This window comes from Acanthochromis polyacanthus, chromosome 21 (genome assembly GCF_021347895.1).
Source record: "Acanthochromis polyacanthus isolate Apoly-LR-REF ecotype Palm Island chromosome 21, KAUST_Apoly_ChrSc, whole genome shotgun sequence".
Taxonomy (NCBI): domain Eukaryota; kingdom Metazoa; phylum Chordata; class Actinopteri; family Pomacentridae; genus Acanthochromis; species Acanthochromis polyacanthus.
In genome coordinates, this window is record NC_067133.1 from 6,273,467 (window position 1) to 6,288,409 (window position 14,943).

The 14,943-nt window shown below is 41.1% G+C and overlaps 1 protein-coding gene across 4 annotated transcripts in view; it reads right to left on the reverse strand.

The window, feature by feature from the left end:
* Positions 1 to 14,943, reverse strand: part of LOC110959866 (junction plakoglobin-like) — a 123,126-nt gene that overhangs the window by 6,069 nt on the left and 102,114 nt on the right. For all 4 annotated transcript variants that reach the window (XM_051941390.1, XM_051941392.1, XM_051941391.1 and 1 more), the window contains 5 exons: positions 10,130 to 10,282; positions 8,526 to 8,645; positions 5,607 to 5,757; positions 4,081 to 4,202; positions 2,562 to 2,604 (listed from right to left, as the gene is read on the reverse strand). In XM_051941390.1, the coding sequence (XP_051797350.1) occupies positions 2,562 to 2,604; positions 4,081 to 4,202; positions 5,607 to 5,757; positions 8,526 to 8,645; positions 10,130 to 10,282 (589 nt within the window). The remainder of the gene's footprint in view (positions 1 to 2,561; positions 2,605 to 4,080; positions 4,203 to 5,606; positions 5,758 to 8,525; positions 8,646 to 10,129; positions 10,283 to 14,943) is intronic.

The following is a 14,943-nucleotide window of genomic DNA, read 5'->3' on the forward strand; positions in this document are numbered from 1 at the left end:
AGTGTGTAACTATTTTTACACTCATACTAACTACCTACAACAATTGTGCATTGAGCTCTGTGTGCTTCAAAAACAGGAATGACCCACAGTTAGATGCTGTGCTGAAGCCTGTGTGACACAGACAGGTTCAGTTAAATTTTTAAAAAGTCAGTTTTGACTTAGAACAAATTGTTTTATGTGATTCATTTGAGGTTGAGTGGCCACTGCTGACAAAAAACTGACAATATGACAAGAAAGCATTACTGGGAGATCTTGTACTTTGAACTTAAAATAGACTTTTGCTAAATGTTATTGGAATTGTTTTTTAATGCTTCTCTTGATTGTTAGCTTCTCTCTCCATTCTACACTCACACAACTCTCATATGACACTGCCGTTTTACAGCCCAAATCTATTCCGTCAACAGCAGGGAGCTCAGCTGCAGAGGAGAGCAGTCTTTGTCCTATTGTTGAGAAGGTAAATGAATACTAATGTGAGCTTTCTGGCTCTGTTTAAATGTGTCTTGGATGATCCAATCACAAGTGGACAGCTCCAAGTACAGGCGTGAATGCATTCAAGGCTTATTGAGTTTGCATGACACACAATTAACATACTCTCTGTGAACAGGATTACATTCTCATTTGCCCACTTTGTCATAATAACATGGAGCAAAACGGATTCTCATAGACAGAGTACACTGTCAGATTCTGAAAGATTATACAAGGGAGCATGGGACACCGTTTCTTTCTCACTCCCTGCTGCCTTGTTAGAGAAAGGAAGTAAACTCCGATCACAAGGGGTCACTCAGGAGGCAGGAGGACACACAAGAGCTCAAAGGACGAGCAGCATGAGGAAGGTTAAGTGGGTAGTTTTAATGTTGTGGGTGATCTACTTACACACGTGGACAAAATTGTTGGTACCCCTCAGTTAAAGAAGGAAAAACCCACAATTCTCACTGAAATCACTTGAAACTCACAAAAGTAACAATAAATAAAAAATTATTGAAAATTAAATAATAAAAAACAGCCATTACTTTTGAATTGTTGATTAACATAATTATTTAAAAAAACAAACTAATGAAACAGGCCTGGACAAAAATGATGGTACCTCTATAAAAGATTGAAAACTATTTGACCAGAGTGACATGATTAACTCAGGTGTGTCATTTAATTGACATCACAGGTGTTTCCAAACTCATAATCAGTCAGTCTGCCTATTTAAAGGGAGACAAGTAGTCACCCTGCTGTTTAGTGAAAAGGTGTGTACCACACTGAACATGGACAACAGAAAGCGAAGGAGAGAATTGTCCCAGGACATCCGAAAAAAAAATTATAGACAAACATCTTAAAGGTAAAGGCTATAAGACCATCTCTAAACAGCTTGAAGTTCCCGTGACAACAGTGGCTCATATTATTCAGAAGTTCAAGACCCACGGGACAGTAGTCAACCTCCCTGGACGTGGCCGCAAGAGGAAAATTGATGACAAATTGAAGAGACGGATCGTTGGAATTGTATCCAAAGAGCCCAGAGCAACCTCCAAAGAAATTAAAGGTGAACTCCAAGGCCAAGGTACATCAGTGTCAGATCGCACCATTCGTCGTTGTTTGAGCCAAAGTGGACTTCATGGGAGACGACCAAGGAGGACACCACTGCTGAAAAAAACTCATAAAAAAGCCAGACTGGAATTTGCAAAAATGCATGTTGACAAGCCACAAAGCTTCTGGGAGAATGTCCTTTGGACAGATGAGACCAAACTGGAGCTTTTTGGTAAGACACATCAACTCTGTGTTCATAGACTCAAAAACCAAGCATACGAAGAAAAGAACACTGTCCCTACGGTGAAACATGGAGGAGGCTCAGTAATGTTTTGGGGCTGCTTTGCTGCATCTGGCACAGGGTGTCTTGAAAGTGTGCAAGGTACGATGAAATCTGAAGACTATCAAGGCATTCTGGAGAGAAATGTGCTGCCTAGTGTCAGAAAGCTTGGTCTCAGTCGCAGGTCATGGGTCTTCCAACAGGACAACGATCCAAAACACACAGCCAAAAACACCCAAGAATGGCTGAGAGAAAAGCGTTGGACTATTCTAAAGTGGCCTTCTATGAGCCCAGATCTGAATCCCATTGAACATATGTGGAAGGAGCTGAAACATGCCATTTGGAGAAGACACCCATCAAACCTGAGACAACTGGAGCTGTTTGCTCATGAGGAGTGGGCCAAAATACCTGTTGACAGCTGCAGAACGCTCATTGACAAATACAGAAATCGTTTAATTGCAGTGATTGCCTCAAAAGGTTGTGCAACAAAATATTAAGTTATGGGTACCATCATTTTTGTCCAGCCCTATTTCATTAGTTTGTTTTTTTTAAATAATTATGTTAATCAACAATTCAAAAGTGATGGCTGATTTTGATTATTTAATTTTCAATACATTTTTATTTATTGTTACTTTTGTGAGTTTCAAGTGATTTCAGTGAGAATTGTGGGTTTTTCCTTCTTTAACTGAGGGGTACCAACAATTTTGTCCACGTGTGTATGTGTTTGTGGTTGCATTAGAAGCATTTTCCTGTAAATCAAAGTACTCACCATCAGCTAGGTATGTAGGCTCCAAAGGAACTGCAGTGTGGGCCTGCACCGAAACAGACAAAGATAAACAAAAATAGATTAAATGTCGCCTAAACTGTAGGCACACTTTTTTTTAGTGGGCTTGTTTAGTCTTAATTCTGCTATAGAGAAAATAAATATCGTCCATGACTTGAGTGCCAGAAATACACAGCAATATAGTGAACTTTTGACTATAGGATAAAGTTATTTGCAGTTAGGAATCATCTTCATAGTTATACACATCAGTTCTGCACTTATGATGATAACCCTCAGTGGTAACATATAAACGCTGAACAGCAGTGGACAAAGGACAGAACTTTGTGGAGGGCTAAGTGGGACGCCTCCTCTCTGATGGTAAGTTTTGAAATGAAACAAATAGATTGACATCTGAGCAGGCTTAATCTAACCGTGACGTCACCCGTTGGTTTCAACGCCGAGAAAATGAAGCCCGAATTTTGCTACTTCCTGGTCGCCGTTTTGGATTTTTTGGAGCCAGTGACGTAAAAAGCGTCATCAAACAAGCTGGACCGGAGAGCAACTAAGGGCAGGATTGGCTGAGGACTCTCTTATCCCGCCCACATTTTACCGCAGAGGCTTCTGTTGCTGTCCATCAAGTATAGCCACGCCCCCTTGCTCCGCCAACTTTAACGATTTATTTAAAATTCAGTATTGATTTATTTTACGATCGGCCACCTGATCTCTCATTTTGACCATGAAAACTAACGGGAAAAAAATCCTGAGCTGTAGAAAATCAGTCTATCAAATTTTATTTTTTCCAAAAATGAATTGGGGTCTATGGAGCAAAAGCTTTTGGGAGCCAACCCTAGCGGACGGTGTGATATTGCAAGTTTTTGACACTTCTGGGTGGGCTTCAATTTTGGAGCCAGATGCTACGTCCACTATATATACAGTCTATGCATCTGAGGCACCCCTACAAGTTTTTCTAGTCTTTGTGAATGTTGTGATTGACATTGTTGAGAGACACAAGGATGAGTTTCACAAAAACAACAATAGAAAGGTATTTTCTGTTCATTTCACTGTGAGATCATCGTCAATTTTCTACACAGCATTACCAGGGTCAAGCTAAGCTGTCCGGAACACTAATAAAGCATATTTTTGATGCCGTCAGTCAACTGGGCTGGCTTTTCAAAGGTTTTGCGAATAAATGGCAGGTTGGACATTTATTCACAGATGATAAGCTAGCCAAGATAGATTAACATCTTTAATTTGTACTTACGGACACGAAATTATTCATACCCCTAGCAAATTTTTACTTAAAGTTACTTTTATTCAACCAGCAAGTTTGTTTTTGATTGGAAATGACACAGGTGTTTCCCAAAAGATAAGAAGATGACGTACAAGAGGAATCATTGTGGGAAAAAAATAATTTCTCGGCTTTGAGTTACATTTAAAAGTAAGCCAAAGTTTGCTTGACTGTATAGGGTGTGCTGACGTTAAATTTGTTTGCCAACACTTCTGCAGTCACACAACGGGTTCTTACCATTTCCCAGGCAGCAGGGTCATGTTTAAAGAGCGAGTGTGTGAGCTCCACTGACACTCTCTTCCTGTAGTCTGAACTCTTGTCCTCCGATATTCGAAACAGCACTGCTGCAGCGTAGGTGGCTGCAGGGAGAGGGCAACATCGGTCACTTAGAAAGAGGGCCACGTGAAAAAGCCAGGCGCTAATTTTCTCTCTCTCTCTGCAGTTCTAGTTTTTCTAGAATTCACAATCAGGTGACCACAGAGGAATTATCAGGTGATGAACTAATCATCACCAATCATATTTGTGAGATTTTGTGCTTGCACAAATGAAAAGTTTACTCAGTGTTGACACCGAAGTCTAATTGGCCAAAGAAAAACAAGTCTTAGTCTCAGGAAACCCACAAGCAGCATAATGATGCCCCCCCCCCCCCCCCCCCCCCAAGTACTATTTAGACTCTCAAAAAGACTAATGATAAACACCATAGCAAGCCATTTAATAAGGTTTTTTTTTTTTTAACAAAGACTCAGAACTTTCTTAAAAAACTGTTGTTTTTAACAAGGGACCCGTGCAATTAGCAGATTAATCCACATTTACTGTCCTAGAGGTATTATAGGTGGAATGTGCTAAAGGAGAGACCACCTACTAACAGAATGCTGCATATGTGAGGTGTTATTGGTGTAAAATAGGACAGTACTATCAACTGACAATGACAATCCATTCACTGCACTGCACTGACATTGATATGGGTGGCGGTACTTCTGCAGCAACAGGTAAAAATGGTAATTTGCATGATGTGTTACATATGGATTATATTTACACCCCCTGTCAAAAGTTTTGAGACATGTTCTAATTTATTTGAATAAGAAAGTGTCTCAAAACTTTTGGCAAGGGGTGTACATGCAAGTAAACTAACATAGACAGTAACATGCTAAAGACTCAGTTTTCTTTCACTTGAAATAAAGAGGCCCAAACACTCCTCGGCTGAAGGTTTAGTCAAAATAATCTCTGAATAATGTATTTAATTATTTATTTAAAATTCCTCACTGTAAAATGTCCAACTTGTCAAAATTCTACTCCCAGTGTCACAAATGAACTTTGCCACTAGCATGATTATGATCTGTCGGTCAAAATGATCAATTGTTTCCTAATCATCCTTTCATGATCTAATGACAGCCCGATAGTTCCAAGCACCCTGTAAAAGCTAAAAATGACTTTTCATGTTAATTATTCAACAAAAAAAATGATCTCCCTGTAGAATGTGTTCAGGCCTTATGTGAGACAGATATTCCATTTTTGCTAATTGTGACTCCCAGCAGATGGCAGTCCTGATTCACCAGCCGGCTCCCCTCACTTTGACAGTTTCACCACCAGCCAAAGAGGCTCAGATTTAAAATGGTTTAAAAAAAACATGCAGTAACGCATCAATCATAGTTCAGGTCCATAGTTTAGCAGTTTAGTTTGTGATTGTTGTATGAATTCGGGTCACATTTCAACTTTTTTTTAATGCGTGGTAAAAGTTTTCTGTTAGTTGACATGTGACATACCGATTCCTTCATTGTTGGAGTGCAGCAGCTCCATGAGTGGCGCTGATGCTCCCTCTGCATCGATGAGCTCTGCAGACTGTTTGTCCAGGGCCAGCTCGCACAGGACACCTGCAGACACCCGCTTCACGTTCTCCACATACGAGTACAACAGCTGGACACACACACACACACACACACACACACACACACACACACACACACACACACACACACACACACACACACACACACACACACACACACACACACACACGTTTGTACTTCTATCTTAGTGAGGACATCCATAGGCGTAATGCATTTCCTAGAGCCTTACCCTAACCTTAACCGTCACAACTGATCGCCTAACCCTAATCCTTACCCTAACCCTAACCAAACCTCAATTCATACCTGTTCTCTAAAAACAAGTCTTCACCCTCAAACATGGCTGTTTCAAAGTGAGGACCGGCCAAAATGTCCTCACTTTGTAAAAATGTCCTCACTTTGATAGTTAAATGCAGAAAATGGTTCTCACAATGTAGCAAGTACAAGAACACACACACACACACACACTTATTAACCTCTTTCTTATGCAGAGAGACTTGTTCTTTTTTTTTCTTATTACCACTGTTGTGAACAAAAGCTTCGGTACACTTTTAAAGACCATGCATACCATGTTCCAGTGACTCCTGTAAGTCAGACTTTTCTATGATGGAATCATTGAAACAGCTAGCTAGGTAGCTAGCTAAACAACTAAGTGCCTTTGGTTGGCAGTACAAGCTTCTGGTTGTATTTTCGACCGCTTCTTTTTACAAAATTGGTTAAATTTGTCACAGACTTGTTTCTTCATCACAGCCCACAGGTTCTTGATGTGAGACCAATCAACAACCTCATTTCTAGTCATTTCTCTTCCATCTTTGATGTGTGTTTGGAGTCATTGTCTTATTGGAACAACCAACTGCATCGAAGACTTCTGGTTAATGATTGTATGTTTCTCTCAACAATGTGTAAGTAGTCCTTCTTTGTCATTAGTCCATTTACTTTTTACAAAGGACCAGATTGACAAAACAAGCATCAAAACAGCCCCATAGCAGAATACTCACACCATTATGCATGACAATAGGTATGGTGTTGTTGCAGTTAAAGACGTCAACTTCTCTCCTCAGAACCTGTATTTCCGGTCATTGCGGTTAAATAAATCAATCTGTGTTTCATCTGAACACAGAACTTTCCTCCAGAAAGCTTTTTCTTTGTCCATGTGATCACCAGCAAACTTCAGTTGAGGTTTAAAGTGCAGCTTGTAGATGAAGGTCTTCTATCAGCACATGGCAATGTAATACACACCTTTGCTTTTCGGTGATTCTTAGTTGACTCTTGACCATCCTCGCCAGTTGTCTTGTGTTTTCATCCTGATCGTGGCAGTGACACAGCTCTGCACTATGCTTTCAAAAAATCGTTTGCAGTTTTGATTTTGGGATCTGAAACGTCTTTGAGATGGCGCCAAATGACTTAAGGAATTGCTTCTTCAGATTTGTACTCATCTTGTCAGACTTTCCCACTGTAATTGTTGTGGCCGAGCCTAATAAGTGTCCCAAATGGGCCCTATTTAAATTGGCTTACAGAAGTCTGCAGCTGTAGTCAATTGTAATCACTCACAAGAAGTTAAGAGGTCATGCCACTAATACAATTTGATTAACACAACTGTCCACATGACTAAACTGATCATTCAAATTGCTATATGTGCATTTTTGACCCAGCAGATCGTCATATTTTAGAAGTCCTGTAATAAATCAATGAAAGAACCAAAATGTATGACTGTTTTTTTCTGACAAAGATGCATGTGTTTCAATTTTTCCACCATAGAAATGGTTATAGGAGCCACGAGAAACTCAAAACTGCCATTATATACATGGTCTTTAATGATTTACGGCATTTTAACTGTGCTATAATGCACAAAATTGATTTCTGGCTTGTTTCTACTTCTAGTCATGGTTGTGCTGTTTCCATAGAGGTGCAGGACTTTTTATTAGAGTAAAAAATGAGCCCACAGTGAGTAAAAATGTGACAAAGCAAATAAAAGCACCCAGGAACTCAAAAACTGCCATTACATACGCAGTCGCTACTTGACTTGTTGATGACTGTAATTCATCATTAAAAGAGTTTTAATTTAAGTCATCACTGCTGGACCTAAGAGAAGCTTTGTTTGCACATGTTTTCATCGACTGAGCCCATGCACAGTAACAAGTCCTTATTTCCCCAGAATTTCTAGAGCCCTCTTTCTCCCCTTCGATGGCAATAACCTCTTTTGTATCCAGCAGTGCAGTAGCAATCTCTGCCCTCAGCTCCTCACTTTGCTTCGTTAAATACCTGTCTTTCAATAAAGCTATCCTTTGATCACTCTGGTACAAACGGCGTCCAATGGCTGTTTTGCTGCTGCCCTAGTTTTCCCTCAGCAGCCAGTGGTGGCACTATGTTATGATCACGCACTGCGCACGGCACATTTCAGGAATAATCACCGATCTGGTGCTACAGTCCAATCGGTGAGCAGCTCGTGCGTTTTTCTGCGTTCGATATAAGGAGAAATGCAGCCAGGCGAGTAGCAGACTGGTGCAGTTCTACTGAAGCACAAACAGAGCCGTGGTGGCAGCCTACTTACTGGCCAGTGCACACAGACGTGGAAACCATTATTTGGTTATGTGTCGTATCCTTTCCCTAATGGGATCAGGCAAAATATGTTGAAGAAAGAAGTGGAATTCTTTTCTTATTTTATCCTCCATCCATCCATCCATCAAGATATTTTCCTGAAAGCAGTGCAAACAGCTGAGGATGTGGCAGGTAGAAAAATGCGTGCATGTGTGTGAGCATAGTTTCATAAAAGCAACATGTCAGCAGCTCCTGTGGTTTGGGCAGCCTGATATCTTCATGCCACGTGCATGAGCGTACCTGTACGAACAGTGGTATGGTCTGCATGCTGGCAATCTCTCCTCTGTTTATTGGGTCTCTGGCCAGAATGTGAAGCGCTCCTGTGCAGCCCTCTACTATTTCCTCCATCCGGACACCATCCTGGTAGCAGACATTGAGAAATGCTGAGGCGGAGAATGGTTCAAATAAAGACATAAACCACTAACACGAGTTCACCCTGTTAAATATGAATCTGATTTATGATTGCTAGATGGTTAAATAACACTAAAAAATAGCATATAAATGTTTGAAACGGACGGCAATACTGGTAATATTGTGCTGGAGATGATCTGACAAGGCTGTGGGCAGAAAATAGTTGGACCCATGACTGGCAACGCTAATTGTAATTAGCGTATGTTCTGTTTTCCTCTGCTGATTTGTTACTGCTTGTTTAAAATTCTTCTTTTTACTGTTTGCAATTTTTTGTTTGTTTGTCAAGTTATATTTGCAGCAGATTAGATCAGTGCACTTAAAAAAAAAACCCAAAAAGGCCACTTGACCACAGTGCAAAAAAGTGACCAAATGCAAGAATACCTGGAGAAAGTGTTTGCTATTACGTCTTCATCAGTGTCCATCTCGACGTTGCGCCTGTTGCTAAGTCATTACAGTATTTACTCTAAATTAAACTTTCCCACAGATGAAATTGGGTTGCATCCATTATGTTCATGATTAAATCTGGTCAGGTGGGATTTTATCGAGTTTAAAGAAGCAATTTAAGACAACTTGATTGTGAATTGTTCCATATGCAAACCTGATAGAGATACAAAGATCTGCCCTCCCAGATCTACTGTTCAGATAAGTTTACAGTCTGGCTGTAATTTTGATTATCCTGATTGTGTGCTATGATGCTCTATCCTGTACATACATCAGCATTTTCCCAAGGTTTGCTGAATTTTTCCTTGTTAAGTGGTTTTTAAGGAGTTTTTCCATAGATAGATAGATAGATAGGTAGAGAGAAAGAATCAGCATATTTTTCGATATTAACACATGGGGGCACTTGGAAAAAAGGAAAAATGTACATGTTAATTCCACGTTTTCCTCAATTTTTTCTAAAATAAATAATCGAAGCAATTTAAAATTAGTTTCTTCGTCTTTATGATTAATGGCATTATAAATGCACAAAATCGATTTTTGAGTTGTTTCTACTTCTAGTCATAGTTGTGCTGTTTCCATAGAGGTGCAGGGCTTTTTATTAGAGTGAAAAATGAGCCCACAGTGCGCAAAAATATGACAAAGCAAATAAAAGCACCCAGAATCTGTTTGGGGTTCAGAGGGTTGAAGTCAAGCGTTATTAAAGGGACACATTAGGATCAAGGCCAGTGTAATGTTTGCATAAGTGCTGTAAGCTTAACGGTTATAATTTACAAAACTATGTGCAACACCAACAGAGACACAAAATGCGAATAAACTAGTGGGTTCTATTTGTACCAGCTTCAATATTCAGCATAACAACAAAAAGCTGCTTCTTCCTGCACATGAAGATGGAGGAATGACATGTCCTGTGATGTAAAGAAACACAACATAAAGGCGTGTGTGTGTCTTTGTGTGTGTGTGTGTGTGTGTGTGTGTGTGTGTGTGTTCCATACCTGATATGTTTGCTGTGCAGAAGATGCGTGTCTCTGCGTGTCCTGGTGAGCCTTCAGAAGCAGGTTGACCAATCGAGGAATAGCACCTGCTTCTCTTAGCGGTGCCTGATTGGACGGGCAGAGCGCCAGGTTCCGAATGAGCCCAACTGTAGCCTGAGAAGAGGACAGAGATCAAAGAGTTTCCCTCACCAGACTCTATGTGGGTCATCTTTAAAGGCAACATTACATGTGGTGCCTCCAAATGGCAGTGCGAGTTACTCCGTTGGAATTTCAGCAAGCTGTTTGCATTGCACTCATGTTTACCGCCTAGTGTGTGCTGGTACATATCAAAGAGAACCACGGGGATGAGAGGAAAAAAGATCTGACAGTTTTCTGTGGATGGAGAGCTTGCTCGATTCTGAGGAGCTGGGAAGACTTCCAGCTCCTCCATGGGAGCTCACTGCTGTCTCCCCATTACCACCAAGCGCTCAGTAAAGCTCACTTTTCAAGCATCACATATACAGTGTGTGACCCTGCAAACAGTTCAGAGAGAAAAGCATTAGTTAACAGCATGCAGCGAGAGACCGAGGATTATGTAAATGTTTCAAAAAGGGTGTTAAAATTGGAATGTTAAAATATTCAATAAATTATTTCTGCGTTGACATATTTAACTCAGCATACAATACAGATTACTGAGGCTACTGTAAAAAGATATGACGCACTGAACAGTGTATTATTAGCTTGTTCATTACTTTGGAACATATTTCATTATTAATAATAAAAAATAAAGCTAAACTTCTAAATGATGGAAAACATGCATTAAATATTGAGATTTACATTTGAAAATGTAACTCCACAAGCTGTCACACATAAATGAGCTGGCGTTAGCTGAAATTTCAAAAGACATCTGTGAATATATTTATCATTTAGAAGCAGCACGACTTGTACATTACTGCTCCTCTCCTCCCGCTTATTTGTTCCTCTTCGCTCGCTCTCTCTCCCTCCCTCTGCCTCTCACTCATCCAGCTCTGTAAAGCTTCCTTATGAAGTCAAATTTTCCATTTCTTCATTCCACATCATTAAACACCAATAACTCAGTTCAATACTGTAATGTGCCTGAGTTGCCGGCGCTGTCTGACTGACGGGGGAGAAGGACAAGGGTGTGTGTGTGTGTGTGTGTGTGTGAGTGTGTGCACACGCACAAGTGGAGAAGAACAAAATAGATGGAGTCTGTTTCACTACAGTAGGTAATGGGGAGTGACAGAGAGATAGCTGCTTGTGGAATTTTGAATCAGTATTTATGTGAATAATTCTCTTATTTTTGATGTTATATTTTTTTCTTATGGTAGATAAACCCCATTAAAAGAACAAAGAACCTCACAAACAATGAATGTTTGCTGGAAACAAGTATTGCCACTTCTTGAACACTTATCCTAACCCTTATACTGACCTTAAACTGTGAGTGTGAGCCTATCTGAAACCTAGAAAGTATCCACCCTTATCCTGACCTTCACCTAAACCTAACTTCAAAGCTGGCATACAGGCCCTTTATATATACACTAACAGTAGCTTATTAGTAGCCAATTTAGTGAAGAGCTTATTCACTAAATTGGCGGTCTGCTACCTGGAGCCCCAGGTTCCACACCAAAGTAGCAGCAACCAGCAGAAGCCCAAAGTGTCTGTAGAACTCACCAAGAGTGTTTGTGGTACACACCAACCCAACCACACGTACCTACTGACGGAAACACATAAAAATACTAACAAATTATCACACACAGAGAGGACTGGTCACAGACACCAGCCGCCCAGACTAACAGCATGGTTGCAGATATATAGGCAACAGGTGTGGTGATGGCTGTGTCCGGTTGGTTGACGGTGGAGGGGAGCTGGAGGGAGGCCCAATCAGGAAAGTTGGGAGGCGGGGAGAACAGGGCTGCAGTGCAGGTCGTCAACTCCGGAGTCAGCAGCTGCGGTTCCGGAGAGACTCCGTAACCAGCCACAGCTGAACCCACACAAACAATCTCCGACATACAAAGGCCCAACAGAAAACCACCCAGAAACCAGGCGGCACACAGACATCTGAGGCCGTAACAGTGGTGTTGAGTGAAAAGCCTGGTCCTGAACTCCGCAAAAACAGAAGAACTCATCATAGACTTTCGAAGCAAGCAAGCAGACCCTGATCCACTAACCATCAACTGGGACTGTGTGGAAAGGGTCCCTGCCCTCAGCTTCCTGTGTACACACATTGATAAATGCACTGTATCTCCTGAACGACTAACACCAACGCAGTAGTAAAGAAGTTACAACAGTGACACCACTTCCTGAGCATCCTCAGAAAAATAGCAACCTGCAGATGAAGCTGTGGGTGTCCTTTTACCGCTGCTCTCTCAGGAGCATGCTGGCGCATTGTATCATTATGTGGTTTGCCAGCTGCTCAGCAGCAGACAGGAGAACCCTCCAGAGGATCATCAATGCCACCCTGAGAATCATCGGCTGCTCACTCCCTTTTTTGGGGGACCTATTTAGCTCTCGCTGCCTCAGTAGAACAGAACACATTCTTAAGGTCCAATCCCATCCTGGAGACCATCTGTTTGACCCACGACCCACTGGTAGATGCTTCAGGTCCATCAGATCACAAACAGATTGAAAAACAGCTTCCACCCACGAGCCATAACACTCATACTAAGTGTCTGGACCCGAGTGCTTCCTAGCAACTTAAACACTGCCCTAATCACCTTGTGTTTATTTACTGAACACTGCACGTTAACATATGTTTACATCCAGCTGCGCCTGCCCTACTTAAGCTACAGTTTCTTTGTACGTGTCCAGCAATGCTCAATAATCAGAAGTGTAATATGAGTTGCACTACAGTTTTTTACAGTTCCTTACATGCCAAAGAAGTTATATCTGAAAGAACAAGCAATCCCACTGTTTTCATAGGTAAATCTACACATACTACTTTTTGTTACTAGATGCTATATTTTATATTTGCACATTTTTGTGCACTTTTAAAAATTGTGTGAATTCACAGAATTGACGGAATTGCTGATTCATTTATTTGCACACTGTGCAATGAAAATAAAGGATTATACTCTAATTTAAGCCACTTAATGGAGGTTGACAATACAGTAGAAAACAGATTGGATGGAAGTCAATGGACTTTTGCAGTAAGTATATTATTACATTGTATATTTTTACATTATTATCAGTGTTTTTGTAACCAGACAATACTTTTGCGAACATGAAAAACAAGTTATATTCTTGTAGATGGTGTACATTTGATATGAATGATTTAGTGTTCTGTAGAAACATTAGATATTCTGGTCAAAAGTGTGTGGTACAAAGAATTACATTTTGATATGTTTTCTTCTGAAAGTAGTACGATGGTATAGAAAGGTCATACTGGAATGTTTTCTGGAATTCGTTTAAGCAGCCTCCCAGTAAATTTTCAGCAGTGCTACATGCTGTCATGCTGCATTAAAAGTAGAAATGAGTGTGTCTTCCTTTTTCCCTTCTACTGGTGCGTAACATGTACAACATTAGCAGATATTAAAATGCATTCACACAGTGGCTATATTTGATTTATGCTCTCCGAAAGCCTGCACATTAGACAGAATCCATGACAAATTATGTCAAATCTCCACCATATCTGTCTTTGGACAGTGTTCACGGTTCCCTAGCTGCGTGCTAAATAACTCAGTAAGGTGTAAAATCCAAGATGACAGTAAGTGGATTTTACACCTTGACGTCCATGATTTTAGCAGGAGTAATCTCCTTAAAGCTGGCTGTCATTTGACACAAAATGCTCAACTCTTGTGCTACCAGTTAACATTCTGCACTGTTTCCCTTGTCTTTATTTACAGGCTTAATGTCTGGACCAGTGGCAAGGACAGCTGCAGGAAGAAACCAGAACATCACCTGACACGAGACAATGAGAGGTGTTAAGAAGTCTGAAAAGCATCTCAGGTGGTGGGGGAAGGAGGCTGAAATCTGAAACAAGAAATGAACAAACAATCTGAGCCTGTTTTCCAACAGATATGATTCAGGTTTCACTTCCTCCTCCACCAACCCTGCGCCCTCCACACATCACCACACCACACAGCTGACCAGGTGACGAGAGAGCTGAAGAAGATCAAGGTGAGGAAGGTCACAGGAGTGCAGATCAACGCTGTGAGGTGTTTCTGCACATCTTCAATCTGAGCCTCAGCGTGGAGAGAGTCCCGGCCCCGTGGAAAACCTCCAGTGTGGTTCCAGTTCCAGGGACTGCACACCCCAGGAGGATCCAACCACTTCAGACCTGTCGCCTTGACTTCGCACCTCACGAACACCTTAGTGAGGATTGTACTGAACTGCCTGTGACACCTGGTGAGCTCATACATGGACATACTGCAATTTGCAATTATAATTATTGATGATGATCACTTTCAAACCTGGATAGCACAGGAAGTACTGTAAGAGTCCTGTTTTTTTTTTTTTAACTTTTCCAGTGCATTTATCAGAATCCAACCATCGCTGCTCAGGGGGAAGCTGGAGAGAGCAGGAGTGGACTGTCACCTGGACCAGCGACTACCTCACCAAGAGACCACATTATCATTGAACACCTTTGGACTTGACAGACTGCAAAAAAAAAATCCTATGACGTCTGCACAGCCCGTAGGCTGTGCAGACGTCCTATCCTATCATCATACTTGAATTTGTCTTATGGAACTTATCCATGTTGTTTTCTCCTGACTAGATCCTTGCTTGTGTTGTATCTACTCTCAGATGTACGTCGCTTTGGATTAAAGTGTCTGCTAAACAAAAATGTAGAAACTGTAGTTGTGGGAACTGCATGT